Below are 27,766 nucleotides of genomic sequence, written 5' to 3'. Positions count from 1 at the left end.
GGGAAACCTGGTAGCGGCACTAGTTTTTAAAACACAAGCTCACAAGCTTATTCTCTTTTCGTAGCATGTTGTGTGGTGTATGAGGATTTCTGGGCGAGAAGTATTTTTTATTATTTTTTTTTTTTAATCACATGGCAATGGTAACAACCCCCCCTAAAAAAAATAAAAATGAAACCGCAATGGAACTTTTGGTAAAATCTTCTCAGTCACAAGCAGCACTCCGGAGTATGCTGTGCAAAGTATTTGGCTCAAGTACACTTAGGATTGCTAAACTCAATTGGAAAGTCTCAGAAAGAACCTCATCAGCTGCAGCACATTCTGCTGTGACATGTTCTTTTTTTCAGAAGAAAACATTCATCTTCATGGTGTCAGCTACACAAGGCCTCTGCTGGGAACACATATGCTCACATAAGGCCACTGAAAATACTGTAGGAGGACAGAACACAAGGAGGCACTTAGGTTCGCAAGTACTTCTATCCGTCACCAAATGCTTACTGATTAAGATGAGGCACACTGTAAGAAGTCATGAAGAAAGTAAAAATAAACCAGTGCTATATTAAAGCGCTTCAAGAACAGGTAAGGTACCTACACGTAACATCTGGTTAGTGAAGATAAGAAATACAAGTTTAGCTTGCTCCCCCTTCCCACATCCGAATTTCAAGAGGACTGTATCGTAGTGCTCTGTGCTTTGCCATGGCTCTACGACGTACGTACAACGCAAGAGTGAAACCCTGTACTTTGCCATCCTCTAATCCCTCGTCACCAGACGTCTGCCTGCGTTAGCACTTCCTGCCAGATATGTCTGAAACTCCCAAACCTTAAAATACTTTTAAAGCACCTCCTAGTCAAAGCACATGCAAAGATTTACACTTGAACAGGAAGTACGTTACACCCAGGAATCCCAGCTTCAAACAGATGATTCCAGCAAGGGATTTATGGGATTTCTAACCAACAATAGACCTGAGAAATCGTAAGTCAGCGATGGTATCACAGTCTTCACAATGAAGTTAGATGTGAAAAGTTTCTCACCCCCTTAAATTAATGCCACAGTCTAACAACTGCAACAATTCCACTGAAGTTTGGACTTGGAATTCTGAAGGTGGAATTAATTTGCTAGGATAATATACATGTTCGTAACACATCAAATTTATCACTTTACAGGTAACTTAAACATAGGTCTGCTATAAAATTACAACTTGAGTCAACTTGAAGCTACACTGGAAGAGATTAAGCCTGAATTTCTGCAGAAATTGGCAATAATGTGTTCAGCAGCAGCTTTTAGCCACATATCAAGAAGTCTGACAGGATCTGGATTTCTCTACTCCTGCTGTAAACTTCTAGTTAAAAAAAAAAAACCAACAACACACAAAAGTTACTCAAATAAAAACGTCTTTTTGCACATCACTGTAACATAAGCTGCTTGAGGTTGTCGTGAAGGATGGTATCCTTAACATCACGGAAAACTAGCCGGATGTTTTCTGTGTTAATAGCAGTGGTGAAGTGGTGGTAAAGGGGCTTCTGCTGCTGGTCCCGGCGTTTAGTACGAAAACAATCCACCAGGAATTTCTGGACATCTGTTAAGCAGTGGGGATCCCCTTCAAACTCTGGAAAATAGTCTTTGATGCTCACTTTTTGTACTTTTTCCTCAAGCAAGTCCGTCTTATTTAAGAAGAGAATGATTGAGACGTTGCTGAAAACCCGGTTATTGACTATTGTTTCAAAAATGTTCAGGGATTCCGTAAGGCGATTCGTTTGCCGATCCTCCATGAGCACTTGGTCGAATTCACTCGAGGAAACAAGGAAGAGTATCGATGTGACACTGTCAAAGCATTCAAACCAACGTTTCCGTTCTGACCTTTGGCCACCTACATCAACCATTTTGAAAGGAACATTTTTTATTTCAAAGTCGTACTCGTGAATCCCTTTTGTGGGTCTTCGTGCCAGCAGTATATCTTGCTGTGAGGGAAGATAATCCTAAAAAAAAGAAAAAAGAAAAAAAAAAAGGAGAGTTTGCCAATTAGGGTACAAGTCACAGGCATGGTGATCACAGCTGACCAGCGGTCGAGAGAAGAGCTTGCAGAGGGAACAGCACAAGGTTTTGCATAAACATACACATGTATGTATATTTATATGCCAATACTAAAGCATTTTGGAACAATCTAGAGTCCAAAGCAGGAAACACACCCAGTATTACATCAAAACATGTACCCAGAGAACTGAAGCTTTCCATATGCCACCTAACAAGGATCCATAAACAACGGGAGAGGTGTACCATCAATTCCTCATGCCAGTTTCCCTCATTCTGGATGACTTTATGCTTCATTCATCCTCTTCCCACAAAGCTGGGAAACACGCTGGCTGCCAACACTGCGAGGCAGCAAATAGGGTCTAAACCAGGCTTCTCAAATCAGTAACCACAGTGGTAGCTCCTTCTAGCTAAGGGCACCCGGTCCCTCCCACGTGCTCGTGCATAACCCACAGCTGCTTCCAGAAAAAAGTGCTGCTCCACTAAGTAAGTTTTAAGGCGATCAATTACGCCAGAAAAGCTAAAACCTGAGCAACTTGGCGGTGTTTGTGCCGTGGATCTTTCGCATCCTGCTGTACCAGCCCCCCAAACCCCTCCTATGAGCTGTGGGCCGCACCTGCGAGCTCCCCCCGCCTGTGTCCGAAACACACGGTGCAGTCAGCAGAACAGGAGGAGAAACGGGCAGCTGAGGACAGCAGCCGCTTCCCAGCAGTACGGCCCAGCAGGCACCTGAGAGCGCTGTACCCTGAAGCTCTCCACCCTGCCTTTTCCCCCAGAATTAAATAGGCAGAATAAGTGGTCTTTTACTATTTTGTCGACTGTTACATGAAACAGTCATCATCAACGGATGCAGACGCTAACAGGAAGAGGAATTCTTATTAGTCAGCTTTCGACAGTGTGAAATTCAAGGCTCGTATTAGGGATTTCTTCATTCTTAGAATTACTTTTGCATATGGTCCAAGTCTTTCTGCTGTTTAAAAAGCGCATCTATAACAGACAGCTGGCTGACGCTGAAGTTTAAAGCTTTGTTGTTCATTTATTATGGAAACTCTTCCTTACATTTTTTCCAGCATTTCTCACTTCAGAGTGATTCAGGTTTCAGGTTGGAATTTTAGTTTCCTTTTAGTGAATAATCCACGATCTTCCTCTGACAGTGCCAGTTACCAGACTTGGAGCTTTTACACAGATGTGTAAGACCATGGTCCAGGAAGTCTGATCCAACCAGTAAGCTGGGGCGGGGGGCACAAACACACAACTACATGGCAATTCAAATACTGGTATTTCAAGTTCAGTGCAGCTGGGCAAGTTTGATCCACAGCCTTTAAGCAAGCGATTGTAAAAAAGATGAATTGAGTGTAATGTTCCAAAAACTCAAGGATCATTTTGCTTTACTATGTAAGCTCAAAATGAAACCAGCCAGAGAGAGACTGTTTTGTTTGAACTCCCGGGTTTCTTTATTCCAGCTGCCCATGACTAAGGCACTGATTTTTATCACGGCACGAATTACAGAGCAGCTCTCTGAAGCACAGGCTCCCCACCCTGCACTTTTTGCTGTAGTGCTATTACAGATCCCAGACACACACCACCTAAATCTGCAGGAGAGGTGAACTGCTAAAGCAGGGCTATGTTCTCGTCAAACTGAGCAACAGACATGTGCTGCCACCCCCCCCATCTGATTAAAAAGCAACCTTAAAGGGTAATAAGATTTTTTTGCTTTGTTACATTTATCTTGTGTCTTTTCTAGCAAAAATTGTTAGAGAGGGAGAACAATAAGAGGAACAGAGCAATGACTGTATCAAATGTCACTGGGCACATGTGAGGGGATTTTCAGTAAAGCTGACGGTTAACATTAAGGCAAGAGAATGTCACAGGTTCAACCTTTATTCCATCTTTCAAACAGGGACATACAATCTTTTGTTATTCAGGCAGTTAGTCTCAAGTTCTCAGAACAAAACCAGAAAGTCTTAGGAAAGCTCAGGAGTGCCTAAAATTATTAAAGTAAACAAATAAAATCAATTCATGTAATGGCCAAAGCCATATATACCTTCAATACTCAAACAAGAGCACAAAGCAAGCTCTTATGGCAGTTGGCCTGTAATGTTTATTCAGTAAAGCTTTCAAGAACAAGAAGCTTATCCCTAGAATTCCTGACAAATTCCCTCTCGAGTATTACTCATTTAAAATTCCTTCCACACTTGCAATCACAAATAAAATTCTTTCAAATTCTACAAGAACAGAAGACCTACCATGTTTTACAGCAGGTAATGGCTACTCTGATGCAACAGTCTGCAAGTGAGTGCACTGGAAGTCATACACAGCCGTCATTTGGCTACAGGAAACTACATACAACGACTCCTGAGAAACCTCCACCTATTTCAGTTCTTTTTTTGAAGGATGACGACGTTTTCTCCCTCACGCCCCGATCCTTGGGCTACTAGCAGCTTGCCACTGCAGCAACTCTGAACTAGCCCCTTTCTCACTGTTGATCCCATTCTCCGTATCTGGAGACTTGGAGCATTAAGTGAATATTTTCATTGGATGACTCCGAATATTATTTTTGAAGTCCTTTCAATGTTTCACCATTCTCAGTCAGTACTTTTCCTGCAAGCCCCCCAAGGACACTCTCCTTTTCTACACTTTGCCCAATCTTTTATGTCGACTGTTTTCTTTTTCACTCTTTTTTTTTTTTTTTCTTGGGTGGGGGAAGAGAGGTTTGTTGCTTTTTTGTTTTATTTTCTGTGCAGCTCTTCCCAAGGATACATACTGATATTGACTCAGAACATGTGCTTTCCTCTTGAATTACCTTCTTCCTCAAATTCACTACAGTTTGTTTTCTTCTAAAGGACTTCTTTTGGTTACCAGGTAGCTCTTTTCACTACTACATCACTGTTTGCCTAGTTAAAATTAGAATTTAAGGCATGAATAAGATCCAATCACAACATGGAAAGCAATGTCTCTGAGATATTCTGAACACATCTAGCCTGCACTGGCAGTTGAAATAACAACAAATAGTTGCAAGGAATCCAGCCGATCCCGTGTGTATATGCCAGCCAGCTCCTCTTATTTTGCTGATCTGATTAAATCTGAACATTAAGTTCTTTTCTCTGTGCGCTGTTATCATGAGCTCCCTTTCAGTGAGAGCCACATGAATCACAGGTCTATCCGTTTATAAGTTATTTAGTTGCAGGCCAGCCCAGTTGTATCAGATAACAGATAAGAACAGTCAAATACTTACATTAATACAATTTGGGGAAATAATCATTAGACAAATCTTGCATATAGATAAGAATAAACCAGAAGAACCTACCAAATCTTTCACTCTGTAAAACAAAACTTAGCTAATGCTTTTTCCACAACGACCTAATACGACAGCAGATCTTGCAGAGTCCCTCTGTCTCTCAAGACTATTTGGTCTAACTTTAAACTGGAAAAGCTGTAATTCAGAGCTCAGTGTTCCCACAGCAACATCAGGCCTACAGTAACTGTGTGTTTATATAAAAATATAAAGAACTCTAGCGGCTTCAAGTTTCATGCTTTAATCAAAGAATGTGCAAAGGTTTCTAAGTAAAGAACTTGGAAAGAAGATGCAAAAATCTTTACCTGAATGTGTGCAAATGTGTGGAGAAAACCCACCAACCCTTCCACACTAAAGTGGTATTGGATTCAAAGACCATGCTAAATGCACCATTAGCAGAAAGTTTAGCTGTTCATTAAAGTGAGTGCAGTTCTCCTATTGCCCTAGAACGCAACACCAAATCAAAATTCTCAAGCAAGGTATCTGGGAAGCGTTATGCACTCTGCAAGATGACTACCAGTGCTCCAGTTAGAAAACCGACAGTTCAAAGCAGAAAAATAGTCTGGCTTAAAATTAAATTTTTATCTGTTAAAGAGAAAAAGAAAAATTAAATTAAGCCTGACATAACAGGATTCAATCAAAGTGGTTTGGATTCCATCATTTGTTAGCCATCAGCTGGAAATGACGATGGAGAAACTGCTTCCCCATGGAGTTCAAGCTCACATCCCATTTTAAAGGCACATTTTCCACATGCCATTTCTGCAATGCACGACCAACGAGTATTGGCATGCATTCCTTTGCAGTAAACTCAATCTGGACATTACCTGTTACAAGTGAACTCAGGTTCAGCAGCAGATTTTATTCTGTACCAAGTCTGTTTATTTTAAAGCAAATACTACAGAAAGGTACCACTGACCTGGGCACTGATTTAACTCAGCGCTCCTAACGGGATACGTAAAACCAAAAGCAGTCATTTTTGGATATCAGTCAGTGCTGAAGTGCTACTTTAACAGCCTTCTGATGGGACAAGCCTTTGTAACCTGTTTTTTTGTTCAATTTCTACAGAACTTTTATTTACAGAAAGTCTCTTGGTCCTTGCATTGCCCTGTGTTTTTGACATGTCAGAGATGAACCGCTGAGATAAGGGGATAGCCAAAGTTAACCAAAGATATTTGAGCAGACACTAATTACATTTCATCTGTTTGAAACCTAGAGATCACGACGACTACTTAAAACTCAAGACTGAAAAGAAAAAGAACTTACTTGTTCTCCAAGTTTATCCAAGTTGTCCAAGAAATACTTTACGGATTCCCCCTAAAAACAAAGCAAACAGTTATTTAAATAAGTGCCACACTTGACCCCAACAGTTTACATTCTGAAGTCCAGTTAATTTACCAAAACCTAGATTTAAGCGTTTAAGCTTTAATCACTATCATTTTTTAAGCAGCCATCCTAAGAATAAAACTGACATTTCATTTTTCGCTCAGTTAATATTTAAGCTTAAAAGCACAATTTTATAAAAGTTGTAATAGCTACATTCTTTCCAAGTTTAGAATTGCTAAATAAATCCTACAGTGTTATCCACAGGGAGTATCAATGAAGCCACCACACTTTCATTACAAAAAGATACACTAGATTCTTCTAGGCCTCCGAAGAGTCTGAACATACAGGCATTCAGGTACAGGGATTAACCGCTGGAGAGAAATTAATTTACAACTGCATTGCCATACAATCCCACTCATACAGGTACTTCCCCTTAGCACAGCGAATGACTGAGAAAAATGATGAGAAACCACAACAGAAGCAGCATTTTACTAGTTTCCTATCAGACACCAAGTTGGACAAGAACTCCTTACTCTGGGAGTAACGAGCAGAGCTCCGTGCTGCCATACTGCGTGATCTCACCTCCACCACCCAGGTGACCATCTGGATTCAAGCCATCACTGTCCTTGCAAATAGTAACCGCAGTTTTTATTCCCTCCAGTAATGCAGAATTAAAGACTTTTTTTATTGTAAGCCTGAACTACAGTCAACTCTCCCAGCTGTTAGGGTGCCGGGATTAAGGAAGAACCCTTACAAGGATGCTGCTGAACCTGGGTTCACTTGCAACAGGTAACGTATAGACTGAATTTATTGCAAAGGAAAGCAGTACCTTCTTAGGATTCTCAGCATCATCACAGAAGCAGAAACATGCTTCCTTTCAAAAACTCCTGACTATCAAGCTGTAACTTGTTTACTCTATAGTCAATACAGAAAAGAAACCATCTGTTTTCACTCTGTGGATGGAAGAGCAAGAATTCTGACTGAATTTTCTTGATGAGAAATTCAAGAAGCATCCAAGGCTGGGGTGACTATATCAAAGCCAGACAAGTGAATTAGGACAGGACAGGATGGTAATGCCTTCTCCTCACTTGAATTTGAACTCTGAAAACTTATCTAGGAAGAATATCAAACCTCAGCATTAAACTGTCATCTGAGCAGCACGAGGGTAGTGTAAGTAACAGTCCAAAAAGGGTTCTGGCAGACACATAAGCCAGGTACCTTTGCACGTTTGCCAGCTACCAAAAAAGGTTACATAATACAGGTAGATTTTTGTGTGCAATTCAAACACCAACTTTTAACTGCGCAAGACTGGGACTCGGGTTGAAACATGCCTTGTGCTCGACACACCTGCAGGGAAAGAGTCCAACACAGTTCTACTACCTTATTTCACTTTCTATTTGGCTTAACAGTACCAATTTTCTCTAGGGTGACAAACTGCAGCAGTAACACTAACCATTTTAAAGCCTGGCAGCACACAGCAGCAACTGTTTGCAATGATGGCAGTATTTTACACATACACCTATTTCCAGCACTTCGGAAGTCCATTCTAGCCTCAATCCTGTAAAGCGAGTGTATGGGGAAGAGCATTTCTATTTCACAGAAAATAAAAATACACAACCTTGATGCACAAATCCATCAAGCTTCCCAAGCAGCAGTAACAGGATCAGAGTTCAGGCCTTCGAAGTACTAAGACCACTGTCTGTAGCTGAATATTAAGACAAAATAAAGTTTAAGGTCAGATTTAATTTCTTTTTTAGGTCCTAACAGGAGCTGGCAACCCTTCTTCCCCCACAGGACTATGTACAAATCAGCCAGATTTCAGACTCATTAAGGGGAGGTATTTATTCTAGAATAACCGGGCCTCAGAGGCTGTAAGTATGCAAGTGTGTGTGTGTGCGCGCATGCATACATATTTTAATTTTAGACAGCTCTTTTTTTCTACTACTTACAGCAATGCCTACTCCCTAAAGAAGCATTAACTCCACAGTACTGGAAGGCATGAGTTACTACCTCCCCTTTAAGTCTCGGGCTTACTGCTACTGCAACAGATTGAGCAGTTGGAGCAGACAAGTAAGCCGCAGCCTGTAAAGGTCACAAAACACCTCCAGAAGCAGCTTCCCAAAAGCGGGGATTTCCTGAAAACACGAATGCAAAATACATCAGCCTGCAGCCAGAGCAGTGCTCTAGAGCCACATATCCAGCACAGCAACTGCCAGGAAGCACTCCGAGGAGACCGCTTAGCTTTCTAGGCTGTCACGTAGCAAAGTCAATGGCAGTCAAATATCAAGGTGGCCATTCTGAAACTCAAGAACTTGAACTACAAAACCAGTCAGCTACAAGCACAATACTTTTAAAAAAAGCAGTGACATACCAGTTTCCCTCCTCCACATCTTCGGCTCAGTCACTGGGTTCTTCCCTTATGAAAATCTATTCAGACAACTAACACGACACACCAAGCAAGTGCTGTCAACACAACTCAACTCCATATTTACGGATAAAAGTTGTTCCATCATTGGCTTTTACCGATTTGCATGGCATCAAGAACTCACAATAGCTTCGAATTCATTATCTGTTCTGCCATCCCATGCCAGACACCCCTCCATATCACACAGCTACAAGCCAGTGCCCTGACTAGTGGTAATTTTCTATCTGACCTGGATATCTTCGTATGAGCGGGCTAAGCTCTGCTAACTTCAGATACTCTTGAACAGCAAACTACCACGACTAACAGATCGTTATCAGAATGCATTACCATAGAACTGAAGAGTTTTGACCCATTTTAAACAAGCTTCAAAAAGGCAGCATCACAAAGCAACCAAGCAAGACTTCTGAACCTTTTCCAAACGGATGAACCTATGTATTTTATGCAATAATGAAGAGAAACCCACTGAAAAAGCCACCACACAACACCCAAGGAAAGCCTTAATGCCAGCAATTGTTAAAACCAAGTAAGAAAACAATCTATTCACAACCCTATACGACAACAGCTCCAAAGACAGCTTCTGTGTTAGGCTACTTTTTCTCAATATCAGACACAGAACTAGATCTCACTCTGTAAACTGATGACAGCGGCTATATATAAATGTCTGTGTTCCTCAGACAGTTGTTGCATTCTAAAATTTCCCTTTAGACAAACTGTAAACTCTCTGGTTTACCCCAGACAACTAGAAAAAAGAAACTGGGTTTCCCCACTATGCCCCACTAACTCCAGTGTGGCTCACCACGTCCATCCCCTGCCACGTGGCTGTTGCAGCAGTCAACCTGCTGCCGTCATGCCACGGAGGAGTCACGCCAAGGACAAAAATCAAGAGAAGGCTGAGAAACTGCAGGATCTGTCCCCATTAGAAAAACTTCGTAGTTCTCCATTACATTCCCATTGTCTTCACACCTATGTTCAATTGAGTACCTACAACTGAAATCTAAATTAAAGATCTAGTTAAGAAAATAAGAGTGATGTGAAGGTTTTAAATCAGTCACAGGTGAACTTTTGGAGTTTTTTTTAAATGCAGGTGAACCCTTTAAAGTAGTTTTTAGAGTTGAGTGGTTCTGAACTACAAACTTCTGAAGTGTGGTTGCAGGTTACCAGCAACCTGCTACACTGCAGGACCCGTCCCGCTGAGCCTTGCTCGTTGGCTGCCCCCTTCCTTCTACGGAACCTCGAGCACAGCCCAAGGATGCCACTAGAACTGACAAAGTCAAACACTGGCTTGAGCGCGTTTCTCCTACGCGTGTCGACACACTGCAATAAAGCAAACTTCTTGAAGACACACCAACACAACAGAAAAAAGGGCCCACCCATCAGCTTCAAAGATCTTCCAGTGTCAGGTGACTGCGCTTTTGCTCTTTTAATACAGTATTAAAATCAATGTTATCAGAATATCAGATTTTAAGCAATCACTTTGATTGCTTGTAGAAGATGCCCTTTTTCGTTCAGATGGAGTATACGCATCTCAGCTGCAGCCCTTCAGCCTCCTCCTGATTCAGAACTGCCTGTAAACCACAGGAAGTTGACTGTTAAATAACTTTATTCATAACTGTCAAGTATTCCATTTTCAGAAAGGTTTGATTCAAAACAGCTTGTGTGCCTCCTGGAGTCTTGTGATCCTTACTGAAGGAAGCCAAGCCAAGTCATTTCATCATGAACATACAAGTGATTTACAAGAAAACACAACCAAATCATATTCTTATCAAGGTACTTCCTGGAGCTTCCCCTATAACCAGTCTTGCTCACACCTGTACAATGAAACCTCTCAAGTTTTCTGTAACACACTTCTACAATGACAGGATCATGGCACGTATTGGTCATTTACCTGTAAGGCAATGGTGTATTGGAGCTGCTCCTGTGGTCCTCTGAAGTAAACCAGATCAGTTATCATTTATAAACAAAACATGGCACACAGAAAGATTACTGTCTGAAATGTTGGTACTTAGTGCCTAAAGCAAAGTAACCACAAAAATATTTTGGGGGAGGGGGAAAAAAAAAAAAAAAAAAAAAAGAAGATTACATGAAATACACAACAAATGAACACATCTTTCAAACCCAGGAAGTGGCACCAATTTATTTGGTTTCCATGAAAACAGTGTCAGCAACCTAAATATGATTTGTTGAAACCTTAGCATAGCCAAATGGCTTTTTAGCTGTTCTAGGGCAACACAGACACTACATTTTTTCCAATAGCAATCACTTAAAAAAAAGAAGAGAGAAAAAGCATCAAATAAAAGATTTAAGTCATCCCAAGGTTTAAAAAAAGTACAATTTATCACACCGTCTACTTTGGCTGCAAGTTCAGTGGAACATACTGAACTGACAAGACTTATTAAGTATCTGAAAGAATAAATCAGATATTTAAAGAAAATAGGAAATACAACCTGGTAACTCTAGATTACAATTATAGGAACCACCTAATATTTTCTCTTCCTGACCTTACCTGAGTTTCTGGGAAATGAGAAACAAAGATTTCCTATCTTATTTAATAAAAAAACCACAAAAACACAACAAACAAAAAGAACAACAGAAAAGCTTTTTTAAAAGCCTAGTTTTTAATAAGAACAGCTAAGTACTATGTTTTTAGGCTGGCATGTACATACCTACATTGACACGCAAACCAAACCAAACCATCCATAACACGGGAAAAGCAGCTTGAAGGAAGAAAGATGATGGAGGAATAACCACAGCCTTAAAATTCAGCACCTTACAACACCCTGGTAATCCTTATGGCATACACTTCATTATGTATAGGGTTTTTTTCTGTTAGAGGCTTATTCCAGATAAATCCACATCTGAGGATTCTGGCAAAGAATCCAGAGAAAAGAAGCTCTAACCTTTATTTTCTTGACACCCTACCCCAAGCTGATTCAAAAGACGACTGACTGCAAATCAATACTGCTGCTACTGAAGGTTCACCAGATGCCTTCTGAAATTTCAGTAATAAGCACAGAGATAATTAATGGAGAAATGCTTTAGTCAAATCAATGCAGATTTCCTAGCGGGAGAGGTATTAGAGAGCACTACAACCTCCTCCCCCTCCACCCAAACAAGGGACATCCATAACATCACACACAAGAGGCAGATGATACATTCATGCCCTGAATGCACCTAGCCCTTATTATATTGTTGAGCTCAAATCCACAACTGTCTTGGTTGTTAGACCAGTAGAAGTTGAACCAAGTCTTATGTCAAGACATTGAACTGGTTTGGCTGCTTCTACTGGCCTCAGACCTGGAGTCAAATAAAATCATCTTAGCTCCTTCACAGCTTTCAGGTTTCTACAAATTAACTTCTCTCATCAGCCACTCGTCCCAGTGCTTTCTAATGAGGATTCCTCTTTCAAACATGCCCCAGTCAACAGAATAGGACAAAGCTTCCACACATTCATACCTATAACTTGGTTATTCAAGGAACTAAATTTAAAAAACAGATACTTTCTCTACTTTATAGCAACAATTCAACAATTTCTTGGCATCTCCTACAGTGAGGGGAAACAATTTGTTTCCCAATTGCCACTCTGCTGCTCTAACGCTTGATACAGTGCTCTCTGTTTCAGCAGCCATTTTATTAACAGTCTTCCAGGAGGTTACAATAAGCATACCCGATAACTAATTTTTTTATAAGGGTGCTAAAGGTATTTAGGGAAAAGTGTTGAGGTAAGCAACAGTACATTTACTTACCAAACTGCAAGTCTGGGTCAAAATATTTGAGAGTGTGCTAACACAAAACACATTTCCTGGAGAGAAGTAGGTTTCCTTTCTCTAGCGTTAATTACAGCCAAAGTTATGTTAAAACCAGCATAAACTGGCACTCCCACCAAAACAAAGCGGTCCCAGTTTAGGCCCACAGGACCATGATTACAGCCACGTGCAGACTGGCCAACGGCCCCGTGTTAAACTAACCCCCCCTCCCGCAGAAGGAAGGGCAAACTGCTTCAAAATGGCCCTGCTGCCGGTGGAAGCACGAACGGACCAGCCTTAAAAGGGCAAAAGCACAGACTCCGTATGTCCAGATCAGACATTTCAGGATCTCCTAGCTTCTTTCTCTCCAGCTCAACCATTTGAATAGTCACTTAAATCTGATCTGCCCAGTTTCAAAGATAAAATTTAAGTACATTGGGATTAACTGCCGCTTCTTTGTAAGACTGGGGAGTTTCAGGCACAGGCTACATTTGCTTATACAGAAGTACAGGACAATCCTGTTTTCCACCCATACATGTCACGAACGCGTCACAGCTCATCCCACCTCTGAGCACTATCCTATTTCCTCTTTTCAGCACTTCCTGCGCGCAGCTCGAGCTGTATTTGACTTTTTTCAAAGCAATCAGAGCTGCATCACGCGGTGTAGAAGTGAAACCCGCCTTGCATTTGGTCACACAAACCCAGTTCTCTGTCCTCAAAAAAAGGAAAGGCTGAAGTCCTGGCTCATAGAAGTAATCTTTCATAAAACCTTTTGGTAGCAGAGCAGAACTTGTGTTGAGAGCAGCTGGATCACATTGGGTGGAGGCTGCTCAATAGCATGAAGCTACAAAAGCACCAAGGAAGGGAAGAATCACACTGAGTTTATTTCATGACTGACATTTTTATCTTGCATAATGGCATTAACAAAGAAAGGTGAAGGGGTTTAAGAAGGGTTTTAACCCAATAATATCCCTTTAATCTATTATCCCCTATTTACCGTGTAATCCAATTAATCCATAATTCTCAAAGTGCGGATAACAAATGGAGGCAGACAGAGCACGCCAACCTCAGCTCCTGCCCGGCAGCATCTGCAAGCTGTTGGGTACCCAGGAGCATCTGCTACAGCTGCCACACCCCAACAGCTGCGAGTGAAGAAGGGAGGCAAGTCAAGCCAGACACGAGTCTGTCTAGAACGAAATACTTCCAATAAGGCTCCAGGATTAGCTGTTTCTCCTTCTTGCACTGAATTCAGCCTTGCACCACCCTTCAAAGTGCCTCATTCACTCACACAATTCAGATTCAAGATTTTCTCCAATCAGCAGAGCACTTCCAAGGTTTCAGATATAACATGCCATCCCAATTAACCAAATGAAGACATGATCAAGCACTAAACAGAACTTAATCTGCATACTAGTATACCACAGAGCAAACTGTTCCAGTTTTTAATCATTTTCCTAAGAGGGAAGAAATCCAATTTATTTTTTCTTAGCTGGGTATCCCTCCCCTCTCCTGAAGAAGGGCTGTAATTGTCAGATTCTTAACAAAACTTGCTTAAAAATATGAAAATTCACTACAGCTTTTAGGCATGAAACAGTGTTCTATTAAAGCCTAGAGAACTACGGTTTCTTCCATTCAAGGCACTATTATCATATTTCCAACTAATTCTGAAAGACTACTTGGAAACCAGGATGTGCCACATTCTGTGAAGAGATGAGAATTTTAAGAAACTGCATAGCTTTGAGTTGTATGAAGTGATATTTTGTTCGTACAACTCAACAGCAAATCCCAAAAGTCGGCTGAGACTTTCCCACCATAAAAAACCCTAGGAATACACAGCATTTATCCCGGCATGTCATTTTCCTTAGGATCACCAGTGCTTCCAAATAGGAAGCAAACTCAAGTCCCTTCCAGAGATCAGAGCCAAGTTAAGAAACGCAATAAATGGCATATGGGACACAACACACGCAGCAGCAGAGCATCTAATGAACATGCTTCTGTTTGCCAGAACCTGAACAGAAATTAATCCACACCAGCAAATTAGGCTATGTCCACAAGATCAGGCACACTTTCTCTCTTCAAAGATCTTTTTACTCTCTCCCTCAGTAAGTATTTACAATCCAAACTTCTCTCCCAGAAAGTTTACTCCAGGAAAGACATCAATACTTTGCAAAAGATTTTTAAATTTCATTGATGAAACAAATATTCCAAATCACGACAGACACGCAGACCTAGAAGTCGTATGAAAACACGCACCAACCAAGACGAAAGAGCCACCTCCCAATTACTATTTACACTCTGGGAAGCATCTATATAAACTTCAGATGTTTTGAAGACTGGAACCAGACTGTAAACATTTGCTCTTCTTTCAGTGCACTGACCCACTGGCTCCATGACTTCATGTGTTTGCAACTCAAACTGCATTTAATCTAGCACTGAGGCAGTAGTGAGTCTGCAAATCTGCCATCCGTCATTTAGGGCTTTGCTTGCTTCCAAGTTGTACGAGATCGGCAAAGGCTCCCAAAAACATGACAAATATTTGGCATGTGGAAACACAGCAGCACTAAAACTGGCCATATTGAACTTCAAGATACTTGAGAAGCCCATTATTGCATCGTCTGTAAACTAAATCTCAACATTTCAAAAGCAGAACTCTAAACTAGATACCAGCACATGCACTGAAGTATCCCAAGGATTCAGTTTTAAAGTACATTTCGTTCCTATTTCAGCCTCATGAGAAATCCAGATGACCAAATGCTTTCCAGTTCCTTCCTCTGCCTCAATTAGCAGAATCCATTTCAATTAGGTTCTGGTATTTCTTTTTGCAACCAGTGACACACTAATATATCAGCTTTTGTTACAAGCTATCTGACAAAATTCAGTAACAATTTACTAGGTTCGGTGGAAGATCGGCATGTATCATTACATGAATGTTAGTGTTTTTGAAACATAAAGCTGTGTCTAAAGCACTCGAAGCAACAGTAAAGTACGCAAGACTCCCTGGACAGCCACAACATCCAAAAGGCTGCAAAACATTTCACATGGCTTGTAGAATTTCATACTAGAAATTAACTAAAAATAGGAAAAACTAGAAATTACTAGAGCAACTATACGAAAACAGTTAAAGGTCCCAATACCATCCTGATGTAAGATTTTAGTAGATCATCCTGCACCAAGTTTGGGGGTTTTTGGTTTGGTTTTGTTTGTTTGTTTGTTTTTGCTTTGTGGTTTTTTGTTTTTGTTTTTGTGGTTTTTTACATATTATTTTGTGTCGATATTTTGAATTACAGACGGTGCCAGTGCACTGTGTTTTCTCACCTGGAAATTCTGCATCCTCTCTCATTTGGTCACTAGCGGGTGATCAAACACCATCGTGGGCCCAGCAAAAAGTGCTCCCAGGCAGCCTGCTGAGACTCCTGTCGGTTTGTTTAAAATTATTTCTCTGGCATCATTAAACAAAGGGAAAAGATAGAGAAACTCATGTGTGAGGATGCATTCCTGTACCTCTCATCCATAAAAAGAATTTGGGGTCTTTTCAGTTCCTTGGTTAAGTCAAGTCACTGAAGAGTAGCATGATATTCCATGTACTTTAACTGAGGCGACTACAAAGCGCTGGGAACATTTAAGGCATAAATGACCACGACAGAGAAGTGTGTAGCATGGTACAGTGAATTAAGTGATGTAAAAGGCAGCTCACTGCCTATTATAGCCCAAAAATTTTCTTCTCTGAAATAGCTGAAGTTGTCAGTTTTTATGATGATAAAGAACTCATGGTGTTTTCTATACTTAAAATTCCTCAACTCTTCCAATTGTATTACCTAATGTTTATTGTTAATGCAAGTGGAGAAGACAGTGCAAATAATTTAGGACCTTCTTCAGCTGCTGACTCAGTCTTAAACATTTTCTTTATTCACCATTAAAATTAGACCCAAACTACTTTGTTTGTAGAGTATAAGTATTGTGGCGTACAAGTGCTAGTCTCCAGAATTATTAAAAGATTTTTTTTTTTAGATTAAATACATTTATTGTTTGAGGCTGCCAAGTTAACTAATATTGTGTTCCCATTTATTCATCTTTAAGATATTAGCAGAGGCTTCATATTCCAGAGCCATACAAGACAGCATTTGGTATCAGCTAGACTCGACTAGCACCGCCAGTGATGCAGCTTGCTGTTCTGCAAAAGGGCAGGCTCTGCACCTTCTGAACTTCTCAACTGATTTGTGCTAAATTTAGACACTTATAAAACACAAAAGTGCCAGTAGACGCAATGCTGGCATGGAGATTACCTAGCTTTCTGCGTGAAACACCAGCAGACTTATTCTCTTACATAGGAAGGTCAGCTGCACTCGTGTTTTCTCACATTTTCTTAAGCAACTTCCTCAGCTACCACACGCTAAGTTTCCTACCACTTTGCTAGTTCTGCATAAGAGGTACAGCGTGAGCTCAGAACATATAGATAGCATTTATCATTAACTGAAGTTTAGGTCAATAAAGGCAGCCAGAACAGTCATCCAAATACAACAGTCAGTGAGAGCAGACTTAACTAGCCTCTAAGGCTGAGGTCTTGTTACAGTAAGGTCACATTAGTGAACAGCAGCACAAATCAACACTGCCCCTGGCATCGCACCTTAATCCTAAAGGATCCCACATTTACATATGAAAAAGATCACTCCGCATTCTTTGCCTCAGGTGCAAAATTAATTTCACCTATATAGAGGGAAGATCACAGCTGCAGTCACACCACATGTTTTGCCAGCACGGAGATTTGCTGACAGCTATGAACACCGGGACTTTGTAGTATAGATTTGGCTTATATTTAGCAAGTCATTTCTAAATGGACAGAAAATGGTGTAGCCATCGCTAGATTAAATTCTGTGAAGCCATGTAATGAGACAGTCCTACAGGTACTAACGTGTAGTGTCTTGCAGGTGAGTAGCCAGCAAGGGAACGGGCTCTGAATGAGGGTTTGTACCGAGGTCTCACGTTACACCGAGCAGCAGAAGCAGCAAAAGCTTATCTAACACATTTGCCTCAATTTAAAAGAATCTGCTGAGAACAGGTTCACACATTCAAGACGTGTGAAAGGCTGAGAAAGTCTCTTCCTCTGAAGTCTTCAGAGGTTGTTGGCACGTGCAGCATATTCAGAAGGCCACGTATATTTTACTTTTATTTAATCAAGGCTCAATTACAGAAGTCCAAATTTTTGCAAAAAAGTCACCTTTTAGTCTTCTGCAACAAAATGTTTTGGAAACTAAGGCACGCGATTATCAATACAACACAGCTTGTTCAAGACAGAGTACTTACAAGAACCCATCACTCTGCTCCCACACTGCATTGTGAGAGTCTGCATTTTAAAAGCAGTGATTCCCCATAAACAGGTATCTGGATCAAGTTAGAACTAAGAATTCCATCCTCAGAGCTTGCACTGAAACTGCACAGAAAAGATACACAAGCTAAGAGCAGCACACAAGACTCCATAAACTTGCTAGCACTCTTGGTTGGAAGACAACTCATCATGCTTCGACCTGGCTTGTGTGTGCTGGGATAGCATGTTCACATCAAGACAGCTCCCACTAAAAGACCCCTCAATCCAGAGCCACATCTGTGCTTAGAACAATAATAACAAACAAGAAAAATATAAAAAAGAAAAACAGTAACAGTCAGAAAAAGTTATGGCAAAGATGTTCTTCAGGAAAACCAGACTGGCTTGCGCTACAACATCAATTGGCAACACAAGACCACTCCCCTCCCAACACTGCGTTATTTTGCTGCTAACAAGAAAAGTCAGCAGGCAGGAAAGGGAGACGGGTGGAAAGGGAAGGCAGCAGTCCCAGAAAGAGCCTTTCCAGGCACAGTGACGCACAGAGGCTGAAACACAAATCCTAATCCCAATTAAAAAAAATGACACTTTATGTTAAATTAGTACAAAAGTTCCCCTGAAGATCATTCAGCTCAATTAAAATATTACAATCAACCCCCATTACCAAAGCACTAGCATACACATTGAAGGGTTTCTGGCCACAAACCAAGAATAAGGGAACTCAGTCTCTTTATTGTCTGACTCTAGCGTTAATCCCTATACGGAGCCTTATTAATACAAACTCAAAGCCAGCATTATCTTGTCATCGGGGCAGGAAAACCAGCAAATCCTCAAGAACTCCGAGTCTTTTCTGAGGATCTGAATGACTAATTTTAAAGTATAATTTTGTAAAGCACTTTTCTTTCCACAGTTAAAGCAACATGTTTTGATAAATCCTTTTCACATAAAGACCAAAAGATGGCAAGTAGCTCTAAGCTTTCCAAGGGCTTTAAGGAGCCAATGCTCACTGGGTACGTGCCATCCTCTGAGTTGATGTTTGGCAGACTTATTGATTGAGGAAAGAGGGGAAAATAGTTCATATTTCAACACATACAAAGGAGCAGTTTTTTGGTTTTCCCCACAAAATTTTAAGCAATATTCAGAGCAATTACAACATTGTACTTAAATTAAAGTAACCCCGATTTATATGACTAAGTACTCAAATAGTCAAGGCACGTGCTTACAGAAACGCTGTCTGATTGGATCTCATATAGGTAATGAAGCAGATTCTTCTATCAGCCTGAGAAACTTTCTACCGACGGTTTATGCACTCAAGCATGTCCTAATAGAAGCACCACCTACACCCTTCAAGCAGAAACAGAGAGGGACAACCCAACACCCAATCCCAGAACTGAGAGGAGATCTGGGAAGGGGGTGGAAGACATCTCTACTCTCCAACTTAGGGGTGTGGGGAGGTTGCAGAGGATGAGTATTGGGAGGAATATCAACACATTACAGCAGGCACCAGCTGTTGAAAAGCTTCTGAAATTCAGCGTCACAAACACGGCGTACGCACTTTGAATGAACGACAGGCAAGATACTCTTGAAGACACACACGTGCGTCTTCGGAGAGATGCTGAAGTACTGGTCCTCAACTGTTTCATAAAACGGGCGCCCACCCTTGGGAAAGACCTCAACATCTGGTAACCCAGCCTGGCTTCGAACACAACAGACCACTGCAGGACCACTACTCTATAACCAAGCACATTTCAAGGACACGTTGCCTACGCACCTGAGAGACTGGTGTAACTTGCTAATACTTTGCAGCGGCCATTTCAGGACTCATTATTTCCAGTAAAACTAACTTAATGTTCTCGTGTGTACAACAGCCCCAACAATATTCAGACAGAACCCAGAAAAGCTCAACCAGAATACGATAAAACACAATCTTCCAGTAAACTGAGCAACTATAAATACTACTCTGCACCAGAAAAATGCTACAGAGAAGCTGCAGCAAAACTAGCAGTAACTTCAAGATGAAGACACGCCTTTTCCTGTCTTCTATAATCTGATCTAGCGCTTGCAGACATGTCACAGAAGTAAACAGGATCCAGAGGTAAATGCATATCCTACCATCCTCACCGTATCATCTACGTCTGCAGTTCTATGCAAATGCAGACAGAACAGTGTCATCACTGCCCCTGCACATTGCAGGTTTGTGGCATTAAAAAACACCCAAACAACCAACATTTGGTGTAATTTGCACGTAGGGCAAAAAGTATCTATGTGAAGATCAGCAATTGCTGGTAGCAAACATCCAAACCCACCCAAAAAGTTATCTTTAACAAGAACGAACCTTTAACACATTCAAAGCTTATCATGCATCTGAGCAACTCTGCTCTCATCCCACTTTTCCTTTCTCAGAGAATTAGAAGACTCCAGGAAACTACTTCAAACCCTTCTCTGTTAACGACTCTCGCAGCAAATTCAAGACATGCAAGTGCACAGCAAACGCACTGAAGGGAGAAGCAGCACCAACGGTGCTTGTACTCAGAAGCGCGTTTCTCGGTGTTACTGGGTTTGCAGCACCAGCACTAGACACTCCCCAAGGGCCCATGCCTCAAAGCAGCTCTCTGTGAGACCAGCAAACCTCTACAACCACATCACTGACTAGCTCACGAGTATAAACATAAAGGCTAGGAAATGTCTAGTGAAAACCGTTTGCATGTTATAGAATTAAGATAATGGGTATGTTTATCCCAGTCATTTCAGAAGATTTTTACCAGAAATCAACTTGCAATGAGAAATCTTAAACGTTAATTAGATGTCAGAAGGCTGATTCAGACTAACTCTGTAACTAACCCATGCGAGCCACCTGACTAGAGAGAAACAAGCTCAGTAGATGAAGGAGAGAAAGCCTGAGGATGGCCAGAACCTCAAGTTACAGGAACTGACTAAGCTACAGAGCCCAAACAGTCGTTAGTTAACCATGTTAGTGGAACTATCGCCTGAATGACTTCAGTTTGTAATAAAATTTGAGGGATATTAACCACCCGAGAAGTACTGAAGCAGCATATATTGTCCTAAGCTGTAATTAGCTCTTCCCAGTTTTAAAGCACTACACAGGCGTGAACTAATTAATTTTCATAAATACTGCTGTTAGTGGCCAGAAGGCCCCTATTTTTATACCAAGGAAAATAAATCATATTGACTATCCCCATGACCACTTCAGTTAACAAAATGAGGAAGGTCACTCGAGTGAACGAGGCATGGAAATGCTGATTTCTAATTCCATTAAAATACAACCAAGTTCTGTTTTTTCCCCTCTCTCGCTGCTATAAAAAGACCACATTGTTTCTTTAAGCTCCTAGCATCGTCTCTGGCATTGTAAGTGAAAGATGATGGAGAAAAATGAAAAAAGCAAGAGCAGCTCAATGGTCTCTCACAAATGCACATTCTTTAAGTTTTAACCGTATAGATGCAGAAATTTTAATCTTAAACCCTCTTTCTCTGTACTTCCTATCTGTCCAAGCTACAAATGGCTTCTAGAACAACACACTCTTGCTTCCTTTCCTCCAGAATTTCTATGTAGATTTTGACATTTTTCACCCCTTACCTCACGCCTCTGTCCTTCATTTGCTCACTTCTACCTTCGCCCCAAAGTGTCCTATTCCCACAATAAACACCTCCCCAGCAGTCCTGCCTGTGCTCTTTTAAGATGAACCATGTTTTTCAGTGCAGTGTCAAACTCAGTCCAGTGAAAAAAGTTAAACTCACTCGACAGTCTGAAAACAAGTTAGAGTATATACAGTCAAATAACAATCTTCCACTATGCTCAGTCCCAGCATCTTAGACTTTTTTTTTTATGCCGCTTTTCCCTCTCTCCTACTCATCTCATGATTGCCAATATCTCTCCTTTCATTACAGTTTTTGCCACAAGAGTTGAACTGGAAGTAGAACAGTATTGTTCTCTTATTCCCCATTCTACAATGCTAAAAATTTTCAGCCTTGAATCCTTACTTCAAGAGTCAGTACTCAAAAAACTGAACTGTCTGCGTCTCTTCCAACTTCCCCCTGCGCTACCTCCTGACTCGAGTATGCCTGTCACTCCCTCCTTAACCATTTGTGCCTCCCTTCCACGTTACAGCACATAGCCAAACTCTCTGAACCCGCTTCTACAAAGCCTGTCAGCAGGTACAGCAAAAAAACATGCTGCTTTCAGGAGTCTTCCACCGTTCTGCCACCCACATGGAGCCTTGTCATAACTTCAACTGGAAGCTTACTGGTGTAAAACCAAGACTTCACCCTTGGCCAGCACTGATCACACTGCTTGCTCTCAATACAATGACATCATGCAGCTTTATTTTTTTTCATGTTTATAACTTGGCATAAGTATCTCTGGCTGAGATTTTGAAAGGATTTAGGAAATAAAGCGATGCAAGTATAAATAAAGCAGCTACCTTACTTTCAAAAAACAGTATTAGGACAGTATTCAACTACTAAGAGCACTTAAAAAAAAAAAATTCTTGTGTTCTGCCTAAAACTCAACATGATCCATATATATTTTTGCAGAGAACATTATACAGCTTTAGGGATTTCCAAAAGCAAGTTTTTTCTTCCTGTTGAATTCAGAAGAACACATTCTTAAAATCCTGCTCAAAGTGAAACTCTGCACATTCTTCAGTTATAGAAAGAACCTACTTCTCAGAGACTCAAGATGACAGGATAGCAATAGCTGCCTTTTCCTTTGCCACTTGGCCTGAAGTCACTAAACATGCTTAATCAAAGACAAAACCATTTTATTTATCGGCTTTCAAAACAGATCACTCCAGCACAGCAATTACGTCACTAGAAGTCAAATCTGCACCAGAAGAGGATCTTGACTATAGCAGAGCAGTTACCCTTTTATGATCGCTTCGAAGGCAAAAGGCAATGAGCAACAGGTCTCATTAGAAACTTATTTACATAGCTCAGAACTGGGCTGGGCAGGCAATAGGCTACTCCAGCACCTGCCCATTCTGCAATCTCCAGAAGACATTCCATGATCAGGGCAATACATATTTATAGAGTATTTACACAACCTATTTAAGTTAGAGCATGATTACACAACCATTCATAATAGCTCAACAGGAGACATCATCAGCTATTGTTCAGACTCACACTAACACAAAGGTTATTTTTAAGACATAAAAACACAAAGCCACTTAGGTTTAAGAGACCTACAAGAACAGATTTAATCTATTTTAAGGTTCTCAACCCCCACCCCCACAAAACTCTACACCATTGACATTTACTGCACAAGTCTATGAACCAATAAACAGCAAGTTTAACTTAAATTCATTTCCTTTCGCACCATTTGCATAGAAATGGAACAAATGCACTTCAGCTGTCACAGACAGTTAAAGCTTCAGCTTGAGAACCAAGACATGTTTCTTTTTCCTGTCCCACTGTCGAACTGTATACTCCAGCTCAATCCCGCTATTAAACTGTATACTCCATCTTCAGCTGAGAACTTCCATATAACAAAAATCTCATTACATGAGTATTAACATAGACATTCAAAATTAAACAGGAAGTATACAGAGGGAATGTTTGCTAGATTGCTCAAACTGGAATAGAGAAGGGAGTGGTTTTTAAATTCTTCTCATTAACCCATGCATATCTTTTCTTAAAAGTCACATTACTATTAAGTCTTCCTTTATTGCAAACCATTTTTCGGTTTTGTTTTGTTAAGTCAAGGCACCAGTTAACAAAGGGTGGAAGTAATGATATGGTAGAAACACTGCACAGGTACTAGCTTTGTTACAAAACATAAAAGCCCTCTATACCTCAGCTTTCTCACATACGAAATGAGGACAATTATGTCAGAAGCTCTTTATTATTCTTGTTTTTAAAAAAGGGGGAGCTAAATGCATCTGTCTGCAATACCACAGCGTAACAATCTACCATTCAAAAACCCTTATGATCCATAAGGAAGCCACTCGATTTACAGCGAAGCAACACAGGAACAAGAATCACCCATTATCAATTAAAACCACTGGAACACAAGTCTTACCAACTGGAATTCTCTGCGCCTGTCGTACGCGTGCTGGATACCGCTATCGGCCCACAGAGCTCTGATGGCTGGAAGGTACTGCAAAAACACGGCCGTTTCCACCATGCCTTGCACCACCGTGACCGAGCGAGTGTCAAAAGCCATCATCGTGTCGCCATTGCTCTGGTTAGCAGGATCTCCCCAGGGGATATGAAGTTTCTCTCTGGCATCTACGAGGACTCTCACACCTTTAACAACATGAAAGAGCATTGCAATTAGAGTTTCTCAGCATCTACTATTTCACTACCCTACAAATCTGTGAAGATTCAAACAATGCACCTACTCTGTACAGCCAAAGCTCAGTAGGACTCTCCACCACTAGGAAATCAGAAAGCTTCTGAAAAATCAACTCAAAGCACTACCTTTTCAGGTAGTATCAAAATTCAGACTGGCTATCAGAAAAACATGCCCATGATCAACAGTATTATATCCATAATACAAGGTGAACTCTTGAAAAAGTACTCTTTTTAACTACCAAGTCCCCAATCTGTGCTACCAAGCAAACTTTTACCGGCACGAATTCGAGACAAATGAAATACATTTAAAAGCTTATTTCAGAATACGTTAAACCATTTGATGATTTATTTTAAGGTTCCCTAGTCTTTGTATTCTTATGAACTTGGTATCCAGTTGTATCAAATTGTGGATAGTTATCCCTGCCTTCAACATTTTCAGAGATATGAAGACAGTATTTACAAAAATCATAGCACTTTTAGAAAGTATGTTTTTACTGTTCAAGTGCAGAAGGAGTTGTATCACCTAAAGACTTCCCTGTACTTCTGTTGTTGTTGTTTTGGTAAATATTCTCTAGGAGAAACAGTCTCTATTTTAAACTTCTCTTATAAAGGACTTTAAAATAAAACAACATCGTGCTCATGGTCATAAAGGAAATGCAGAGCATTAATTCTAGTCCTAAATTTACTGACAAAAAAAGAAAACTCCAGAAAGAATAAGCAACTGCAAAGGCATGGGGAGAGGGATAAGGAAATTACGATGTAGTAACAAATGACTGTATAACAACACACTTGTTCAATGCCAAAGTATTTTTTCAAGCTTCATTCTCTTTCCATATTTTTTCTGTCAAAAGCAACGACTGCAGGAAAGCAGTCTCCAAAAAAGAGCTGCTGTTCCTATGCATATACCTTTGCAGAGTAGGAATTACCTTACTTTATTAATAAACTATAACCTGGTCAACATACATGATCGTGATTTCCACTGCCTTGCTATTTATAGTTTTTACAGGCTTGATTCGTAAACAGCTTTGTAAAGCATCGTTTTTTTTAAGAATCACCGGACCTCAGCACCCTTCAAGAGCAGGGCTGAGGTCTGACAACGCTTTGCTGTTTTAAGAAACTCAGTTGAGACTTTGTCCAACTATTACACCGTCCAAACCGAAAATCTGACGAGTGACTTAGATAAGAGGGAGAAAATAAGTAAGCATGAACAATTAAGGATGACAGTGGTGAGGTCCAGAGCCCGCTCCTAAACCGTGTGTCGAGGTTTTGGCAACGCATCTATGAAAAGTGGCTCTGCATGCGAGTTTCTGCTAATCGATGTGTCAGTCTAGTTTCCAACACGATAGCGACGTTTCTTCCACTGAAGCAAATACAGAGAGCTCTTCCTCATCGGGCACAGGACACGTCTCATCCTCACGCACTTTCAGGTGCATCTTCCCCCCATCCATTATCGCTCATTACTGCGATCGCGTTACCAGGAAATGCCAAAGCTGGGGACCTGACAGACTGAAACCGCTGCTCCCACGGCAGGAGCCGAAGCCGCCCTCCGCGGCACGGCGGGCCGCACCCGGGCCGGCCCCCACCGCTGGGGACGCCCCGCCACGGGAGGGATGACATCCCACGGGCCCGGGGAAGGGCGGCGGGGGGGAGGGGGGGGGGGGGGGCTGCTTCCCAACCGCTGCCGCGGGGTCGCTGGTCCTCGGCGGGAGGAAGGGTGAGGCGCCCGAAACGAAAACGCCGACCGTGCGGGAGGAGGCAGCGACCCCGCGGCTCTCACCGGCCCGAGGGAAGCCCCGCTCCCGCCCTGAGGGCGCCGCCCCCCCCCTCCCCTCCCCTCCCCGGCAGGGCCGTGCCCCCACAGGCCGCCGGCCCGGTGCCTGGCGGGGCGGGCCGGCTCCACCGCCGCCGCTTACCCACCCTTGATCACGTTGCTGTAGATGGTGGCGCGGAACTCCTCGCGGGCCGCCCGGTCCCAGTCCTGCCCGTGGATGATCCGCATCTGCTTGAGGAAGGTGGACTTGCCGCTCTCGCCCGCGCCCAGCAGCAGGATCTTGACGAGGCGCTTCACGTACGTCTTCTCGCGGTTGAGGCACTTGTCGATCTCCTTGGACTTGCGCTGCTGCTCGGCCTCGCCGCTGGTGAGCAGGCAGCCGGGGAAGCAGCCCGACAGCACGGAGCGCGACGGCAGGAAGTCCGCCATCTTAGCGAGCACTGCCAGCGAGGGGAGCGGCCGCCCGGCCCGGCCCGCACCAGCCCGCTCTCTGCCCGCGCATGCGCGCCCCACGCCCCGCCCCACCCTGCCATGTGACTCCCTCCCTCCCGCCTCAACACGCCCGCTCACGTGACCGCGGCGCGCCGCTGCCCGCCCGCAGCCGCGGTCCGCGTCACGTGACACGCCTCTCCTCCCCCCCCCCCTCCGCGCGCCGGCAAGCGGCTCGTCCCTGTGGGGGGCGTCACGTGACAGCGGGTCGCGCCCGCCCTTGGCGGGGGCCCCGCCCACGAGCGGCGCCTCAGAGGAAATGGCGGGAGGAGGCGGCGGCGGCTGTTCCCGTCCCCGTTACCGGCGGGGCCGCGCTCCCAGCCGTGACCGGAGCGGAGGGTGGGCTTGCCTGAGGGAAAACGGGGCACAGGCTCAGCCGGTCCCGGCGGCGGCGCCTCTGCCGCGGCAGGGAAGCTGAGAGGCGAGCGGCCGGGGGTGGTCAGCCCTCGGTCAGGGGGGTAGGGTAAAGCCCGCCAGCTAAGCAGTTTTTATTCTTGGTGCAAAAAGAAAATGGTTTCGTTAAAACGCTTTGAACGATTCGGCCCGTACTTCCTCTCCGCTCCTCTGAGAAGAGCTTTCCAGTGCTCCAGGGATGCGGCAGCAGGCGGAACAAACCCACCAGTTCTGGGCCTCCTGCGGGGGCTGTACACAGGCAGTGATAAAAAGCAAGTGGAACTTTTTATCCGTTACTAAGTTAAAAGCAACAAAGACAATATTTTGAAGTGCTTAATAGTAAAATTTTCCTGAAAATAAGCCAAACCTTCATGTGAGGGGTAGAGGGACACGCAAGGACTGAAAATCCCACTCTTTGTGTGACCCATCCCTGAGCACGATGGCTCTGTTCGTTATTTGTGCAAACAATTAATTTCCCATCAATTACACCAGCGTAGTGTGAGGTGACACAACTGCTGCCGACACGGAACTACGCTGGCTGAAGATGTGGTCCATAAGATGAAAGGCAAGAAGAGACAGTAACGTTTTGTATTACTTTGCTTATTGATGCAATTTTTCCAAACTACTCTGAGAAGCCTTACATCGGGCACGGTGGTCAGGTTAGCAAGTCTGTGG

General features: G+C 42.5%; 1 protein-coding gene across 1 annotated transcript; it reads right to left on the bottom strand.

Moving 5' to 3' along the window:
* Positions 1-111: 111 nt before the first annotated feature.
* GNA13 (G protein subunit alpha 13) lies at positions 112-26,659 on the bottom strand. The gene is made up of 4 exons (XM_086473390.1): positions 26,356-26,659; positions 24,164-24,390; positions 6,585-6,635; positions 112-1,974 (listed from the first exon to the last, which is right to left on the bottom strand). Exons 1-4 carry the CDS (start codon positions 26,636-26,638, stop codon positions 1,402-1,404), a joined length of 1,134 nt encoding a protein of 377 aa, XP_086329516.1. The 5' UTR covers positions 26,639-26,659; the 3' UTR covers positions 112-1,401.
* Positions 26,660-27,766: the final 1,107 nt, after the last annotated feature.

The sequence above is a fragment of the Leptosomus discolor genome, chromosome 15 (genome assembly GCF_034619465.1).
Source record: "Leptosomus discolor isolate bLepDis1 chromosome 15, bLepDis1.hap2, whole genome shotgun sequence".
In the NCBI taxonomy this organism is placed as follows: domain Eukaryota; kingdom Metazoa; phylum Chordata; class Aves; order Leptosomiformes; family Leptosomidae; genus Leptosomus; species Leptosomus discolor.
This window is presented reverse-complemented; position numbering and strand designations above follow the sequence as displayed.

Coding starts and splice junctions, on each gene's coding strand:
- GNA13 (XM_086473390.1), bottom strand. CDS start 26,638: ATGGCGGACTTCCTGCCGTCGCGCTCCGTGCTGTCGGGCTGCTTCCCC. Junction 24,391..26,355: donor CTACAGCAACGTGATCAAGG/GTGGGTAAGCGG, acceptor ATGTTGTTAAAG/GTGTGAGAGTCCTCGTAGAT. Junction 6,636..24,163: donor GGCGCAGAGAATTCCAGTTG/GTAAGACTTGTG, acceptor CTTTGTTTTTAG/GGGGAATCCGTAAAGTATTT.